General features: G+C 44.2%; 1 protein-coding gene across 2 annotated transcripts in view; it reads right to left on the reverse strand.

Moving 5' to 3' along the window:
* Positions 1-5,172: 5,172 nt before the first annotated feature.
* The window catches only part of LOC120563455 (leukocyte cysteine proteinase inhibitor 1-like), a 28,149-nt gene continuing 18,541 nt past the window's right edge, over positions 5,173-14,780 (reverse strand). Inside the window, exons 2-3 of one of the 2 annotated variants that reach the window (XM_039807621.1) lie at positions 9,078-9,179; positions 5,173-5,363 (exon numbers count right to left, since the gene is read on the reverse strand). In XM_039807621.1, coding sequence (XP_039663555.1) covers positions 5,244-5,363; positions 9,078-9,179 — 222 coding nt within the window. In that variant the 3' untranslated portion in view covers positions 5,173-5,243. Of the gene's footprint in view, positions 5,364-8,585; positions 8,732-9,077; positions 9,180-14,780 lie in introns of those variants that run through there. The other variant, XM_039807622.1, reaches the window with a different exon arrangement.

A 14,780-nucleotide genomic window follows, 5' to 3' on the forward strand; every position in this document is an offset into this window, starting at 1 on the left:
CTGCATGTACAGTATTTATAGAGAGTAACCTGCCCCCCCCCCCCAGAGAGTAACACCTGACAGGTGGTTCCCCTGCATGTTGGGTGGGGCTGGAGGAGGAACAACAACCCATCTGATGAAGTCCTTTCCAAATTATTTTTGAAGTAATAATAATAATAATAATAATAATAATAATAATAATAATAATAATGTACATAATAATTCAGATTTTCATTGTTGTACAGAACTAAAATTCCATAAACTAATATTGTTTCGATGTGAAATGATGATGCAGCATTAAGTTTGTTGAGCTGAACTAAAACATTAACAGTGTAGACTTCTCACATTAATATTTAATTCAAATAAACAATGTCTAATTCTTATGTAGGAGTTCACACAAATAACAATCAGTTCAGTAATGTCATGTTACTAAGTTAACACACACACACACACACACACACACACACACACCCTTTCAGAACATCCAGTCTAATCCCAGCATTGTTTATCACAGAATTTCAATGAATCATTTCATAATGACAGCATGAACTTTCTTCATGTGTCTGAATAATCAGATCTTCAGGTCCTAGACCCACCACTGTTCCCATCAGTCACAGGGTCCAGGTTGAACAAGACTAAACTAACCTTTAACTCCACTTATAGAGACCTGGAACATAACAACCAGGTTGTAATGCACTGTTTCATATTTTAACAACAAGAAATACAGCAAGTAAAGACAGGAGACTAGTTTAATAAAAAACAGTTCTTGTGCAACTTTTAACAAATGTGAAAAAGAGAGTGTTCACTTCTGTAGAAACCACACCTAAATAAAAACGATGAATGACTGTTACGGGGGACAGAACGGACTCAAACGCAAAGGCTCAAAAATACGTAACAAGTTTTTTGACAAACAAACAAAAGGTTAGCAAGGAACTCAGGGGTGGACACCGGGAGAGTGAGAGACTCAAGGGGAAAACCTAGGATGGTGAGGTACTCGTAGCAGAATCTAGGAGGGCGAGGGACACAAGGGGGAAAACTTAGGATGGCCGGGGAGCTCGAGGAGAAACCGGGGCTGAAGACCCGAGGAGGAGACACCGGAGCGGGGGAACCAAGGAGCCGAGGAGGGGCTGGCTGGATGGGGAGATGGAGGCAGGATGGAACGAGGTCCCGTGGTAGGAGGACTGGATGGTGAGTAGGGATGGCTGACGCGAAACTGACGTTCCGAAGCTTTGTTGAGATCCCGAAGCGCAGATGTTTCGAAAACAGTGATCCGAAGCGTGATTCAAAACACCCATGTCACGTGACTACGGCTAAATGAAGCATCGGAGTGTTTCACAAGGGTTTCGACAGGTGGCATGGTCCGGCGAATCAGAGTTTGATTGACAGGGAACAGACCACACAATCGCACATCTGTATAAAGTGAAGTCAATACATCTTGAGCTCTTGGGTTTTTGTGAGAGGAGTTTGATTTTGAGATAGCTGATATTTGGTGATATAGTGACATTTATAGTGCGATTTGTTTAGTTATATTTAGGCTTACATTTAAATTTACACATTGACTGATAGGCTAGAGACAGACATAGTATACATACAGTGACACATTAATAGATAGATAGATAGATATGGAAGCTCCGTTTTAATTTTCATTCAGAGCCACAAATGTCAACATCAGAGGCCTGTACTACGAAGCAGGATTTGGCGTTAACGAGCTAACTTAAGGCTCAACCCAGGATTTTCTGTACTACGAAGGTGGATCAGTTGTTATCGGGTTCAATCGCCGTGGTAACTCATGCTGAACACCTAACCTGGTCGGGAGCAGGTTAAGTTGGAGATCAGAGATCAACCGGTGTTAAAGCACCGCCTACTGACCAATCAATAGGTCGATTGATAACGGCGTCACTGTTCTTAGAAGATCATATATATATATATATATATATATATATATATATATATATATATATAATATATATATATATATATATATATATATATTAATGGGAGGGAATTACATATCTGCTTGTTGAGCCGTGTGTCGCCAATGCGCACATCGGTTTGAATTATGTTTTTATATTTTTTATTTGCTCTCACGGTCGCTTCCACTGCCAGGGTTGCAACTGAAATAACAGGCTAAAGCAACGACAGTTTATGGAAAGCACAAGTGTAATTATGGTCAGATCTTGGTCTTGACTGATGAGGAAGTGATATTAATAAGCGTTGTGATTCAAACATCTACAGCGTCGGCTATTTATTTATTTTTTTGCCAGCTTTTCTTCCTGTTTTAGGAAGCAGCGACTGTATTGCGTTTTCCCGGTAAAACCGTGTCTGTGTTCTTCATATTTATGTAGAATTATAATGTGCTCTTCTTATATATAATATGCGGCTCTGGTAGATGTTTGTGATTGGTCGTGGTGCGCAAACCCCGCCTCTTTTATGTGAACGCGCGTCTCTAGATTGGGAAACCCTGAGTTGACTGAACGAGTTGATAACCAGCGTCGTAGTACAGGTTATGCGGGACCGCGGTTGTTAGGTTAGGTGAAGCCGGATTACTGAAAGAGATCCAGGACAAGTTGATCCTGCTTCGTAGTACAGGCCTCAAGCCCATCATAATCAACATCAACACCAGTAGAAACACAGGACAGTTTATGTGATATCTGTAAAACCCAGATGATACATAATGCTATAGCTGATGCCACAGTGGAAGTGAAAAAAGACCTCAACTGTGCATTTTTGCCCAGAACTCCTGATCCCCTAACTTACTGGAAAGAGAGAGCAGTAATCTTTCCTCATTTGTATGTACTTGCTAAAAAATATCTTTGCATGCCAGCAACAAGTGTCCCTTGTGAGAGGATCTTTTTAAAGGCTGGAGAAATTATGTGTAAAAAAAGAAGTAGGCTAAGTCCTTCCACAGCAGAGAAATTAATATTTTGAATATAAATCTATAAAAAAGTGAGACATTGTGGCTTGATTTCTTTTAATATTCATTTTTCATGACCAAAATAACATTATGCACAGTGAGGAGTCTACAAGCTTCACATATATATCAGAAAAATACAATAATACATATTTTTTTTAATGGCTCGTTGTCGAGGTTGTTTCAGATCAACACCTGCCAGTGACCACTAGGTGTCATCGTTGAGACGGTGTCGGATTGTTTCGAAGCCTCGACACAATATGATTTGCTTCAACTGTTTCATTGTTTCACGAAGCCTCGATCTGCCCACCACTAATGGTGAGGCCAGCTGACTGGATACGGGAGACGTGGAGATGGATACTGCGGAAAACAAAACACAAAGAGGGGTAAGACAAGAAATGGTAAAAGGACAGGTGAAAACAGAGTAGGCTGCATGATCAAAAAACAGCGAGTGTCACCAGTGGAGCTGAAGCAACAATTCAGCGGCGATGATCTGCTGGACCGGGGTTGAAGTACTGTGCTTGATTGTAGATGGCCGGCAGGTGTGTGTGGCGGAGAGCAGTGATTGGTGATTGGCAACAGGTGTGTGTGGCGGAGAGCAGTGATTGGTGATTGGCAACAGGTGTGTGTAGTCAGCTGGCAGGCAGTAGGCAGGAGGGGAGGAGGGAAAGCCAAAAGAGACACAGGAAGAGAGAGAGAGACAGAGCAAACAGAAAAAAAACAACAGAGGAAAATAAACAGAGACTAACAGCCAGCCGACCCCAACCATCACAATGACATGGTCCCTGCACGTCTCCTACCGGTATTTATTCGTTTGTTTTAATGTGTGTTTTTATACGCTGTAATACCGTGGGTTAATTAAGCCATAAACCAATAACGTGTTGGCCCTCACCATGAGGCTGAACCAAGTCATTTAGTACGTCAGAGGCTCCAGATCCTGCTAACTTTGTGATGGGAGACTTCAATTTAAGTAGCCTAAAGGAGCACTTACCCACATACCAGCAACATGTCACCTGTCCCACCTGCAACACAGCCTGGCTCGACCAGTGCTATGGAAATATCCAGGACGCCTTCTCATCTAAAGCTCTGCCCCGTTTAGGGAACTCGGATCACAACATCATGCTTTTAGCTTACAGGTCAGCTTCAGTTCAGCCTTTTTGATACCACACCCGAATACGCTGGAGCAGTGATGCCACGTAACGTGTTACTAGTAACGCGTTACTCTAATCTGAGCACTTTTTTCAGAGTAATCTAACGCGTTACTATTTCCAAACCAGTAATCAGATTAAAATTACTATTTGTCATTTTCCTTAGTAAAAATATATATTTTTGCTTTCTTCTTGCGTCTCGGGGAGTGAAGTCACGTTTTCAGCGTGAGGACAGGTCACGTTACCACGCAGCGACACAAACGTAAACAACAATGGAGGGAGGAGAGAGATGAGATCCAGTCACTGTTTAGAGTTTGGGTCAGCTAAAGACGGCAGTATTAAGGTTGGTTGTTCACTCTGTGCTGGTGGCGACTACGTCAGATTTGAAGAAATATTTGGAGTCTCAGCGCTGCAGTCAAACTTAGAGAGCAAGTTCCACCAGGTGGAGCGAAGCAGAGAGCAGGAGGCCCCCCACCACCCAAACAAATAAAGCTGGACTTCAGTGATAAACCAGTAAGTGGAGGAGAGTTGAAGACGTTGGTGGGTCAGTATGTTGTAGAGGAAATGCTGCCCTTAAACACGGCTGACTGGCTCTCTTTGGTGCCATAATAAACCAGATCCTACTACTGGCCACGCTGAGCTGCCTCACAGTAAACCGGTTGTCATGGTGATGTTGAGGCTGTGGGGGGGTTGTCGGCAGCTGCTGAATGTAACTAATAAAGTAACTTGTAATCTAACCTCATTACTTTTAAAATCAAGTAATCTGTAAAGTAACTGTGGCAACACTGGTCAGGATACAGTTTTGAAATCATTTATTATATTTAAGAAGGTTGTATGGAATCATTCATGTTATTTTTTATTATCACAAGATTAGATTAGATAGAATTAGATTCTTTATTGTCATTGTGCAGAGTACAAGTACAAAGACAATGAAATGCAGCACTGTAGGATAGTGGCAGGATATTTATTTGAGGTTTAAGGACATTGTGAGCAAACAGGAAAATCAATTCTGTAAAGGAAATATAAATCATTTTAAAGCTTTAATCTAAGTGCATTCCACCAAATGTCTTCATCTCTCAGTGTTAAAACATTCAAAATCAATGTTAAATCATTTCAGAATAAAGGAGCAGAAGATTTTAACATGAGACTGCAGCCTTTAAGGATTTTACTGGTGAGACTGGTTCTGGGATCAGTTTCTAAAAAGGTTAGAGGGGGCTGACTTTGGTCTGATGACTCTTTACATTAGTCAGAGACACCTTTCCTCCTTTATTCAGAAGATCTCGGAAGATGATCAGATGAATGTAGTCTTCTCCTCCAACATGAACCTGTAAGAACAACAGAGGGAAATTAGACGTCTAAACACATGTATTCATGTTGATCTTTTGTTTTTGAGCAGTGAGGATCTTCCACACACACACACACACACACACACACACACACACACACACACACACACACACACACACACACACACACACACACAGAGACACATAGACACACACACAGAGACACACACACAGACACACAGAAAAATGTCTATTAAAACGGGTCAAAGTGTCTGAAAAGAAGAGCCATATGACCCAGAAACCATATGTGTATCTGTTCTGCATTTTTCTATTCATAAGCAGAAGTGTTAAAACTTTTAAATTCCCTCAATCAGCTGAAGTCTGTCAGCTGATGAGACAAAAGAGGACAGGAAGCCCTTTCAGTATGTTAGTCAAAAGGGGAAGTTGTCTAAATTATACCAGCTAGGTTTGAGCAATAGACCCCCCCGAGATGACTGTAGACACAGACTTCTTAACCCTTGGGTTATCTTCTAATCGACCATGTTCTCGTCGTCCTCCCGGCTCAAAAACATCAACACTGTTTCTGTCTTTTTTTGTCTCTTTTGTTTTGACACTTTTGGCGGGTTTTTTACGTTTCATATTATTTATAAACACCACGAACACCAACTTATTACTAGTTCTACACTAATCTTTCATGGCAAATTATACCTAATTCTTGAGTTAAAAAAGCAGAAATTATGAATTTTTTAGATTAATATTAAAGGAAGGATAATCAAAGATGGATGGATATCAACATTCAGTCAGGATACATTTCAGGATACACGTTTCAAAACATTTCCATTTTTATTTTTCAAATGATAAAAGATTGAATTAATCCTTGTGTTTTCTGTGTCGACAACGCAACATTTTGTTCAACATTTTTAATTAACACACTTTTTTTTTTTCTGCCGATTTGGAAGTGAAATTATACCTAGAGTTAATAAACGTTATGTCCTCTCAAATGTGTGTGTGTGTGTGTGTGTGTGTGTGTGTGTGTGTGTGTGTGTGTGTGTGTGTGTGTGTGTGTGTGTGTGTGTGTGTGTGTGTGTGTGTGTGTGTGTGTGTGTGTGTGTGTGTGTGTGTGTGTGTGTGTGTGTGTGTGTGTGACGGGACATATAAATCCATACATATAACCAGAGCTAAATAACTGACTCCCAGGGAAATGGTTTAGAACATAATATGTTTGACAACAGCGTCATCTAGTGACCATCTAAGAGTATAGAAATAGAATAATATAACACACATGATGAAATGACAATCTGAGATGAAGAAAAAAATGATTAAAGAAGGTAAACCAACATACTTCAGATGTAGCAGATACGTATTGGATGGTCTTGCCCCAGCATATAAAAAAATACAATGGATTTTCATTTTAGATATTAAAGGAGAATTCCAGCCAATTTTTACATTAATCTTCATCGCTATAAACATGTGTGTACTTTCGATTGAAAGAAAGCCGACCTGAATCGGTGCAGTCAACACGGAGAAGCTGCAGCTAGGTGTATGAGCTTCCACTCAGCTAAAACAGCGGTTGTCGGGGCAAGTTTTAGAGTGCCTTTGTGCCTCTTAACAGACACAAAATGCAATTGAAATGTCTGTGCAACATGAACAGGGTCCTTATGTGACAACAAGATGCATTTTCAACTCAGACATTGTTTAAATTCACCTACCCTGGTCCCTGTCTCGATCCTGCTGGTGGGTAGCTTGCCCTGCTAGCTGATAGCGGTTAGCTTCTAGCTGCCGTCCGGTGAGTGCAGGGCTCTCAAGTCTCACGCATTGGGCGTGAGACACACGCATTTCAACCCGTTCACACGCTCACACGCTCACACGCCACACCTTGTATTTCTCCCGCAGAGAAACTACCAGGATAACCCTCCAACAAATTGCGCCGCTATTTGTTAAACAGTGGACCAGGTCCCCACAGAGTTCAGAAGGTCCTGCCAGGCTGCCACCACCAGCTGAGTGAGTGCGGATTTCAAGTTGCAGCTTTCGTCGCTGGTTGTGACTTTGCCTGAGATTGACAGGTGTAGCCTACTGGCCCTGTTGTTTATCTGGTTGCCATGACTTGGCGAGAGAGAGGATGATGAGTTCAGTAGAGCACACGGCTCTGTAGACTCGTATAGGCGTCGATTTCAGTGGGGACAGTGGGTACGCGTAGGCTACCTACCAGATTTCGTTATGAGTCATTTTGTACCCACCACTTTTTTTGAAAACCTTGAGCTCAATTTAGTTAAAAAAAAAAGAAGAAGTCCATAACACATATAATTCTTGAGTGACAGATGCCAAAAATTCACAACAATCTCCATCCCCACAGGCCGTGATACTGGGTTGAAATGTCTCATGGCCATATTTTGTAATGAACACTTAAGCCTGTCAAAAGAACTAAACCGAAATCCAATGATAATTTATCTCACATTAGCATTTTCTTCTTCACTGGCACCTATGGCGAGGAAAAAGCTTATACCTAAACAATGATCAATGATTACCAAATTTCTCTCTCATATTGCTCCTCATAACCACTGAAAACTGACCAGAAATGTGGTGATTGATGGTTGTTTAGCTACATTAAACCACGTTAATCTTTTTCACGTTAGGACTTATAAAGCCCATGAGAACCGTGGGGAGTCAACCCACAGCCGCTCCGCTGCCCTGCTGAAAATGTGAAGCAGAAACGCTTAATGTCAGATAACGGCCATAATAATAATAGGACTTTAGGTTTGATTTTTTGACAGTTTTCAGTGGTTATGAGGAGCAATATGAGAGAGAAATTTGCTTATCATTGTTCATTGTTTACGTACATTGAACCACGTTTTTATTCATTAGTAAGCTACAGGACAGCGTCTTTCAAAATATGAGCTGTGCGAAAGAGAAAAAAAAAGCGTCATTGTACCCAGCACTTCTGGAAATGCATTTCCGAATGCGTCTCTGTCCCCAGCACATTTCAAACCAAACTGACACCCATGGTCGTGTAATTATGACTTTATATATATTACATGTACATAGCGGAAACCCTGTTGTGCGTCTGCCATATTTCTGATACTGTGGCGGCAGGAATCAACATAGAGGAAACACTGGGTAGCTTTTGCGCCTATTATTATTATTATTATTATTATTATTATTATTATAGCTACATGTTGAATCGGCTGCAGGGCTAGTGTGACAGTTTTATCTTTTTATAAAGATACCCTATAAAGACACACAAAGAAATACTAGTATTTTACTGGTGAGACTGGTTCTGGGATCAGTTTCTAAAAAGGTTGGAGGGGGCTGTCTTTGGTCTGATGACTCTGTACATTAGTCAGAGAAACATTTCCTCCGAGATCTCGGTAGATTATCAGATGAATGTAGTTCTCTTCTCCAACATGAACCTGCAAGAAGAAAAGAGGAAAATTAGACGTCTAAACACATGGATCTGGTGTTGTTGAGCGGTGAGGACGTGGTTGACTGGTGTCTACTGTCCTGCCATGGTTCAACTGCACACACACACGCACGCAAACACACAGACATACACACACAGACCTTCCATGTTCAACTGCACACACACACACACACACACACACACACACACACACACACACACACACACACACACACACACACACACACACACACACACACACACACACACACACACACACACACAAACAGACCTGCCATGGTTCAACATCATGTCACTAATAATTCAACCTGTATATTAAAGACATATCTAATTACCTTGATAAGGAAGTTGGTTCCTGACACAGGTTGACTCCTGTATTTAACTGCTTTGAATTCCACATACTTCTTTCCTGTCTCTTCCTCCACATCGGTCTTCACCTGTGTATGAAGGAAATAAATCTGATGTAAATTCAGACCTTGGGTGTGGAGGTTGTGAAGAATGAAGGTAGAGAGAAGCTCACCTGATCACAAATCTCCCGAATTTCCTCAGTGGCGTCCATTATCTGTATCCTCCGACTATGGTTGCCATTGTGTCGAGGTCTGCTGAAGTTATCAGAGAAGTCAACTGTCTGCTCTCACGTGTCTCAACTGTTTATCACATACAGTATGTACTGTATTTATAGAGAGTAACCCCCCCCCCAGAGACCTACCCCTGACAGGTGGTTCCCCTGCATGTTGGGAGGAGCTGTATGAGTAACAACAACCCTTTTGTTCCTCTTATGAATTCCTTTCCAAATTCAAATTGAAGATTTTCAACAAAAGAATGTTTCAAATCTCATCATTCAGATTTTCATTGTTGTACAGAACTAAAATTCAAAAACTAATATTGTTTTGATGTGAAATGATGAAGCTCCATTAAGAGTGTTGAGCTGAACTAAAACATTAAAGTGATGGTTCAGAGTAGTTCACCCTAGGGTCCTTTGCACCATGACCTCGAGCCAAACACCCCCCCCAGAAGCTTTTTTCACCTGGGTCGAATATTGAGAGATTTAGCTAGAGTAGCGTTATCAGCTGAATAGTTTAGCTTGTTTGGTAGGTCATGGTGTTTTAGCTGTTTTTTTGATGTGTAGTTTTATTTTTTATTGTTTTAATCTTAGGACTGTATGTGTTTGCATGTGCTGTATGTCCTGTTCTCTTACATCAGGGACCATGTTGGAAAAAAGTGTTTCTCGCTTTTACATGTTATCCCTTGGATCCCCTTGTTGTCTTTCTATATCCATAAATAAACCAAACCAAACCAAACCAAACCAAGCGCAGGGGCTAATGGATCCGAAGTGTCTCTTAACATGACCCCACTAATAATGCCCGAAATGATACCAAACGTCTACAGTAGTACAAATAGGTTATGTACTCATAAAACGATGGATTGGAAAGTTTGTAAGTACACCAGAAGTTTATGTAAATAACACTTGGCTGTTGGCTTCTGCTCTCTGCTGTTGTTGATGTTCACCATCACTTTAACAGTGTTACTTCACACATTAACATTTAATTCATTCATTTAATTCAGCATCGATTAATTCTAATCGATGTTGGGTGACGTTACTTCTTGTTGACGTTCAAAGTATTTTTCAAACAAAACGAAGACTAGCTCGCTCCTCCCCCGTCCCCTCTCTTCTGTGCTTCAGCGCAATAACCCTCCTCCCCAAAAAAAATCCTTATGGTCCATTATTGGCTGAACGCTGGAACACAGTTTGTGTATGTTTGCATGGTCCAGGTTGGACCAATTTTTTTTTGTTTGCGTGTGTGGACCCTGGGCTGTCTACAGACACCGCGTTTTTTACAGTGTGTTCAGGGGACAGGCAGCTAGCAGATAGTGAGGAGATGTTTTTTACAGTGTGTTCAGGGGACAGGCAGCTAGCAGATAGTGAGGAGATGTTTTTTACAGTGTGTTCAGGGGACAGGCAGCTAGTGAGGAGATGTTTTTTACAGTGTGTTCAGGGGACAGGCAGCTAGCAGAGATGAATTCTGAAAATCCATCTCCAACCGACGTGAGAGGACGCTGGCGCTGGTTATTCGCCGCTTCTCCGTCTGCTATTCATCTGCTATTCGTCTGCTATTCTCTTGTGTTTGTGTTCGCTGTACCCCCTACCTCTGGACAGCCTCTGTACCTCTGGACAGTCTCTCTGCTGGTTCCCGAAGCCGCCTGGGGCTCCTTGACCGGACTCTTGCCTCGTCGGTTAGCCGCTAGCTAGCTGCCCCCGTTCACCAAACGCGTGGCGGCAAATCCTAGCTGCTTCGGGGCTAACCCGATTGCTGGACTCCTCCTCATAGGCAACCTCCACCAGATGCGAACGACCAAGACTAGACATTCCTCTCCTTCGGTTATGCTGTGGATCATTTTGGCAATCACCTCATTCATCCATCTCCACCTCCACCTCTGTGCTCCTAGCCCACGGCTAACCACTATCACGGAGCTCTCCGGTCCCTCGCTCCGGCGCATCATGATCAAATATTCAACTCTGCAACTGCTCCAATTCGTCAACTACTCCATTCCATCCTGCATCCCAGTCATCAAACAGCTCCCGACTTCTACGCCGTGACGTCGCTACATCCACAGAAGCTCTCGCCGCAAGTTTGTTTTCTTCCACCACGGACAATCCATTCCATCCATCTGGTCACCTGCACGCTCTGTTGCACCTGTCCCACGTCATCTGAATGCTTCACCCACTGGTTCACATAGGGCTGAACGCATCATCAGGCTACACAGAAACCCGGACCGGACTACAGTGCTTTCCCCACTTCACATACACTCAATCATACTCTCCAATCATTTGCTAATCGGCTCACTGTCCCCCTCAACTGCAATACCCCCACACCCCAACGACCACACGGCTAACGGACAACCTCAGATCTCTCCAGCCTGCCCCCATCCCACCACCCTCTCACCATGCCAACTTTGCCCTCCTCAACACCCGGAACGCGCAACAATAAAGCCCCTGTCCTCCATGAACTAATCCTCGACAACACTCTTGACTTCCTTCTGCTCACCGAAACCTGGCAACAACCCAACGATTCTTCTCCCTCAACCAAGCATCCCCTGGCGCTACAACTACATCTGCAAACCCGCCCCTCCCCACCGTGGAGGGCCCTCGCCGTCATTTTCAATCAGAACTTCCGGATCACAGAACTCACCCTCCCCCTCAGTATCATCGTTTTGAATATCTCGCCTTCAAAACTCTTTCCTCCATGACAGTCATCCCTCATTTACCGGCCACCTAAACCAAATCCCTCCTTCCTCTCTGATTTTACTGAACTCCTCACACTAGCCTCATCTCTCTCTCCACGTCTGCTGCTACTCGGTGACTTAAACATCCACATGGACTCCCACTACGCAAGCTCTCATCAGAATTCAAAATTTTACTGGATAACTTCTCTCTCACCCAACATGTCACATTCCCCACCCATGAAAAGGTCACATCCTCGACCTGGTCTGCTCCACCAACCAACCAGTGCTCGACCTCCATCCATGCCTCTTTCCCCTCTCTGATCACAAACTGATACGGTTCACCATCCCTTCTCCAACCCCACGCCCCCGCCTCCTCAGAGAAATCACCTTCTTCGCAAACCTCAAATCTATCAATCCCCCACCATCTCTGACCTGCTCTCCACCACTCTCCACCTGGACTCAACCCTCACCTCACCCGATGACCTCACAGACCACCTCAACTCCACCTTGTCTACCTCCCTCAACACCCTGGCCCCCCTCAAAACAAAACTCGTCACTTTTAACACCTCTTCACCCTGGTACACACCTGCACTCCGAAAAATGAAACAAAACGGCCGCCAAACGGTCTGACAAAGAAATCATCCCTCACAGTCCATCATGAAGCCTATAAATCCCATCTCATCGCCTACAAAGATGCCCCCATTGCTGCCAAATCTGCCTACCTCTCCACCATCCTCACCGACCCCTGCCAAAACCCCAGAACCCTCTTCTCCACATTGAACAACCTCATCAAGCCTCGGACCAACAGCCTCCCTTACCTCTACTCCGGATCTCTGCAACTCATTCCTCCACTTTTTCACTGACAAAATCAATCTCATTTACAAATCCCTATCCCCTGTATCTGACCTTCCAGGATCTACTCCAGCACCTACCTTGGACCCTCCTCTCTCCATCCCTCCAGACCTCCCGACCCCTCCTCCACACTTCCTCCTCTCCCAGTTTAACCCAGTCACTCCTCCTGAAATCTCCAAACTCATCAGCTCTTCCAAACCCACTACCTGCTCCCTTGACCCCCTCCCTACTCCACTCTGAAGTCCTGCCTCCCGGTCCTATGCCCCTACCTCACTAACCTCTTCAACTCCTCACTGTCCCTTGGAACTGTCCCCTCTGCTTTCAAAACTGCCGCTGTCACCCCAATCCTTAAAAACCTGGTCTGGATCCCTCCTCTCTCAACAACTACCCCAATATCCAACCTCCCCTTTCTGTCTAAAACCCTGGAACGCATAGTCGGCCCTCACAACTACAAACCCATCTTCTTGCCAATAACCTATTCGAACCTCTCCAATCTGGTTTTGCCCCCCTACACAGCACAGAAACCGCTCTCCTCAAAGTCCTCAACGACTCCTCACCTTTGCTGACACCGGTTCCCTCAACATCCTCATCCTCCTCGACCTGAGTGCAGCCTTCGATACTGTGAGCCATAACATCCTGCTCACCAGACTCAAAGACCTCGGTATCGACGGTACTGCACTCAGCTGGCTCCACTCCTACCTTTCCAACAGATCCCATTTCATCTCTCTCTCTACAACCACACCTCTGCCACAGCCACAGTCACTCAAGGTGTTCCCCGGGCTCCGGACTTGGCCCCCTCCTCTTCATCATCTACATCCTCCCTCTTGGTCAGATACTCCGACACTTCAACCTGGACTTCCACTGCTATGCTGACGACACCCAGATCTACCTCAGCACCAAATCCCCCACAATCCTCCCCTCTCCCACATCAACTCCTGTCTGTCAGCTATTAAAACCTGGATGCAACACAACTTCCTCAAACTCAACAGCGACAAAACAGAATTCCTTTTGATCGGCTCCAAATCCACACTCAGCAAAACCAATAACCCCACTCTCACCATCGACGGCACCATTGTCTCCCCATCTCCCCAGGCCCGCAACCTTGGCGTTATCTTTGATTCCACCCTCTCCCTTGAGCCTCACATCCGTCAAGTCATTAAAACCTCCTTCTTTCACCTCCCAACATCGCCAAAATCAGACCCTCTCTCACACCCCCGCTGCTGAAAGACTCATTCACGCCTTCATCTCCTCCCGACTGGACTACTGCAACTCACTTCTCCCTCGGCATCAGCTCTACCAACATCAACCGACTCCAACTGGTCCAGAACTCAGCCGCCCGCCCTATTACCTGCTCCAAATCCTGGCACCACATCACTCCAGTCCTAAAACAACTCCACTGGCTTCCCATTTCCCACCGGATCACCTACAAAATCCTGGTCCTCACCTATAAAGCCCTTCCACCATCTGGCCCCCTCATACCTCACTGACCTCCTCTCCCCTTACCAACCCTCACGGTCCCTCAGATCCACCTCAGCGTCTGTTCCTCTCCATCCAAAAGTCCAACCTCTATGCGCTGTTTTGGGGACAGAGCCTTCTCCAGAGCAGCTCCCAGGCTCTGGAACTCCCTCCCCAAGAGATCCGCACCTCTGAGTCCCTCACCATCTTCCAGTCCCGCCTCAAGACCCATCTCTTCACCTCAGCCTACCCATAGTCCACCTGCCCCCCTCCCTTTTTCATCTGTATCTTGTTTTGTTCTACTTGTTTTGTTTGCTCGTTTTGTTTTGTTATGTTTTTATAATCTACCCTGCCCTGTAAAGCGACTTTGAGTCCATGAAAAGCGCTATATAAATTCAATTTATTAGATAGTGAGGAGATGTTTTTTACAGTGTGTTCAGGGGACAGACAGCTAGCAGATAGTGAGGAGATGTTTTTTACAGTGTGTTCAGGGGACAGACAGTTAG

The sequence above is a fragment of the Perca fluviatilis genome, chromosome 8 (genome assembly GCF_010015445.1).
Source record: "Perca fluviatilis chromosome 8, GENO_Pfluv_1.0, whole genome shotgun sequence".
Taxonomy (NCBI): domain Eukaryota; kingdom Metazoa; phylum Chordata; class Actinopteri; order Perciformes; family Percidae; genus Perca; species Perca fluviatilis.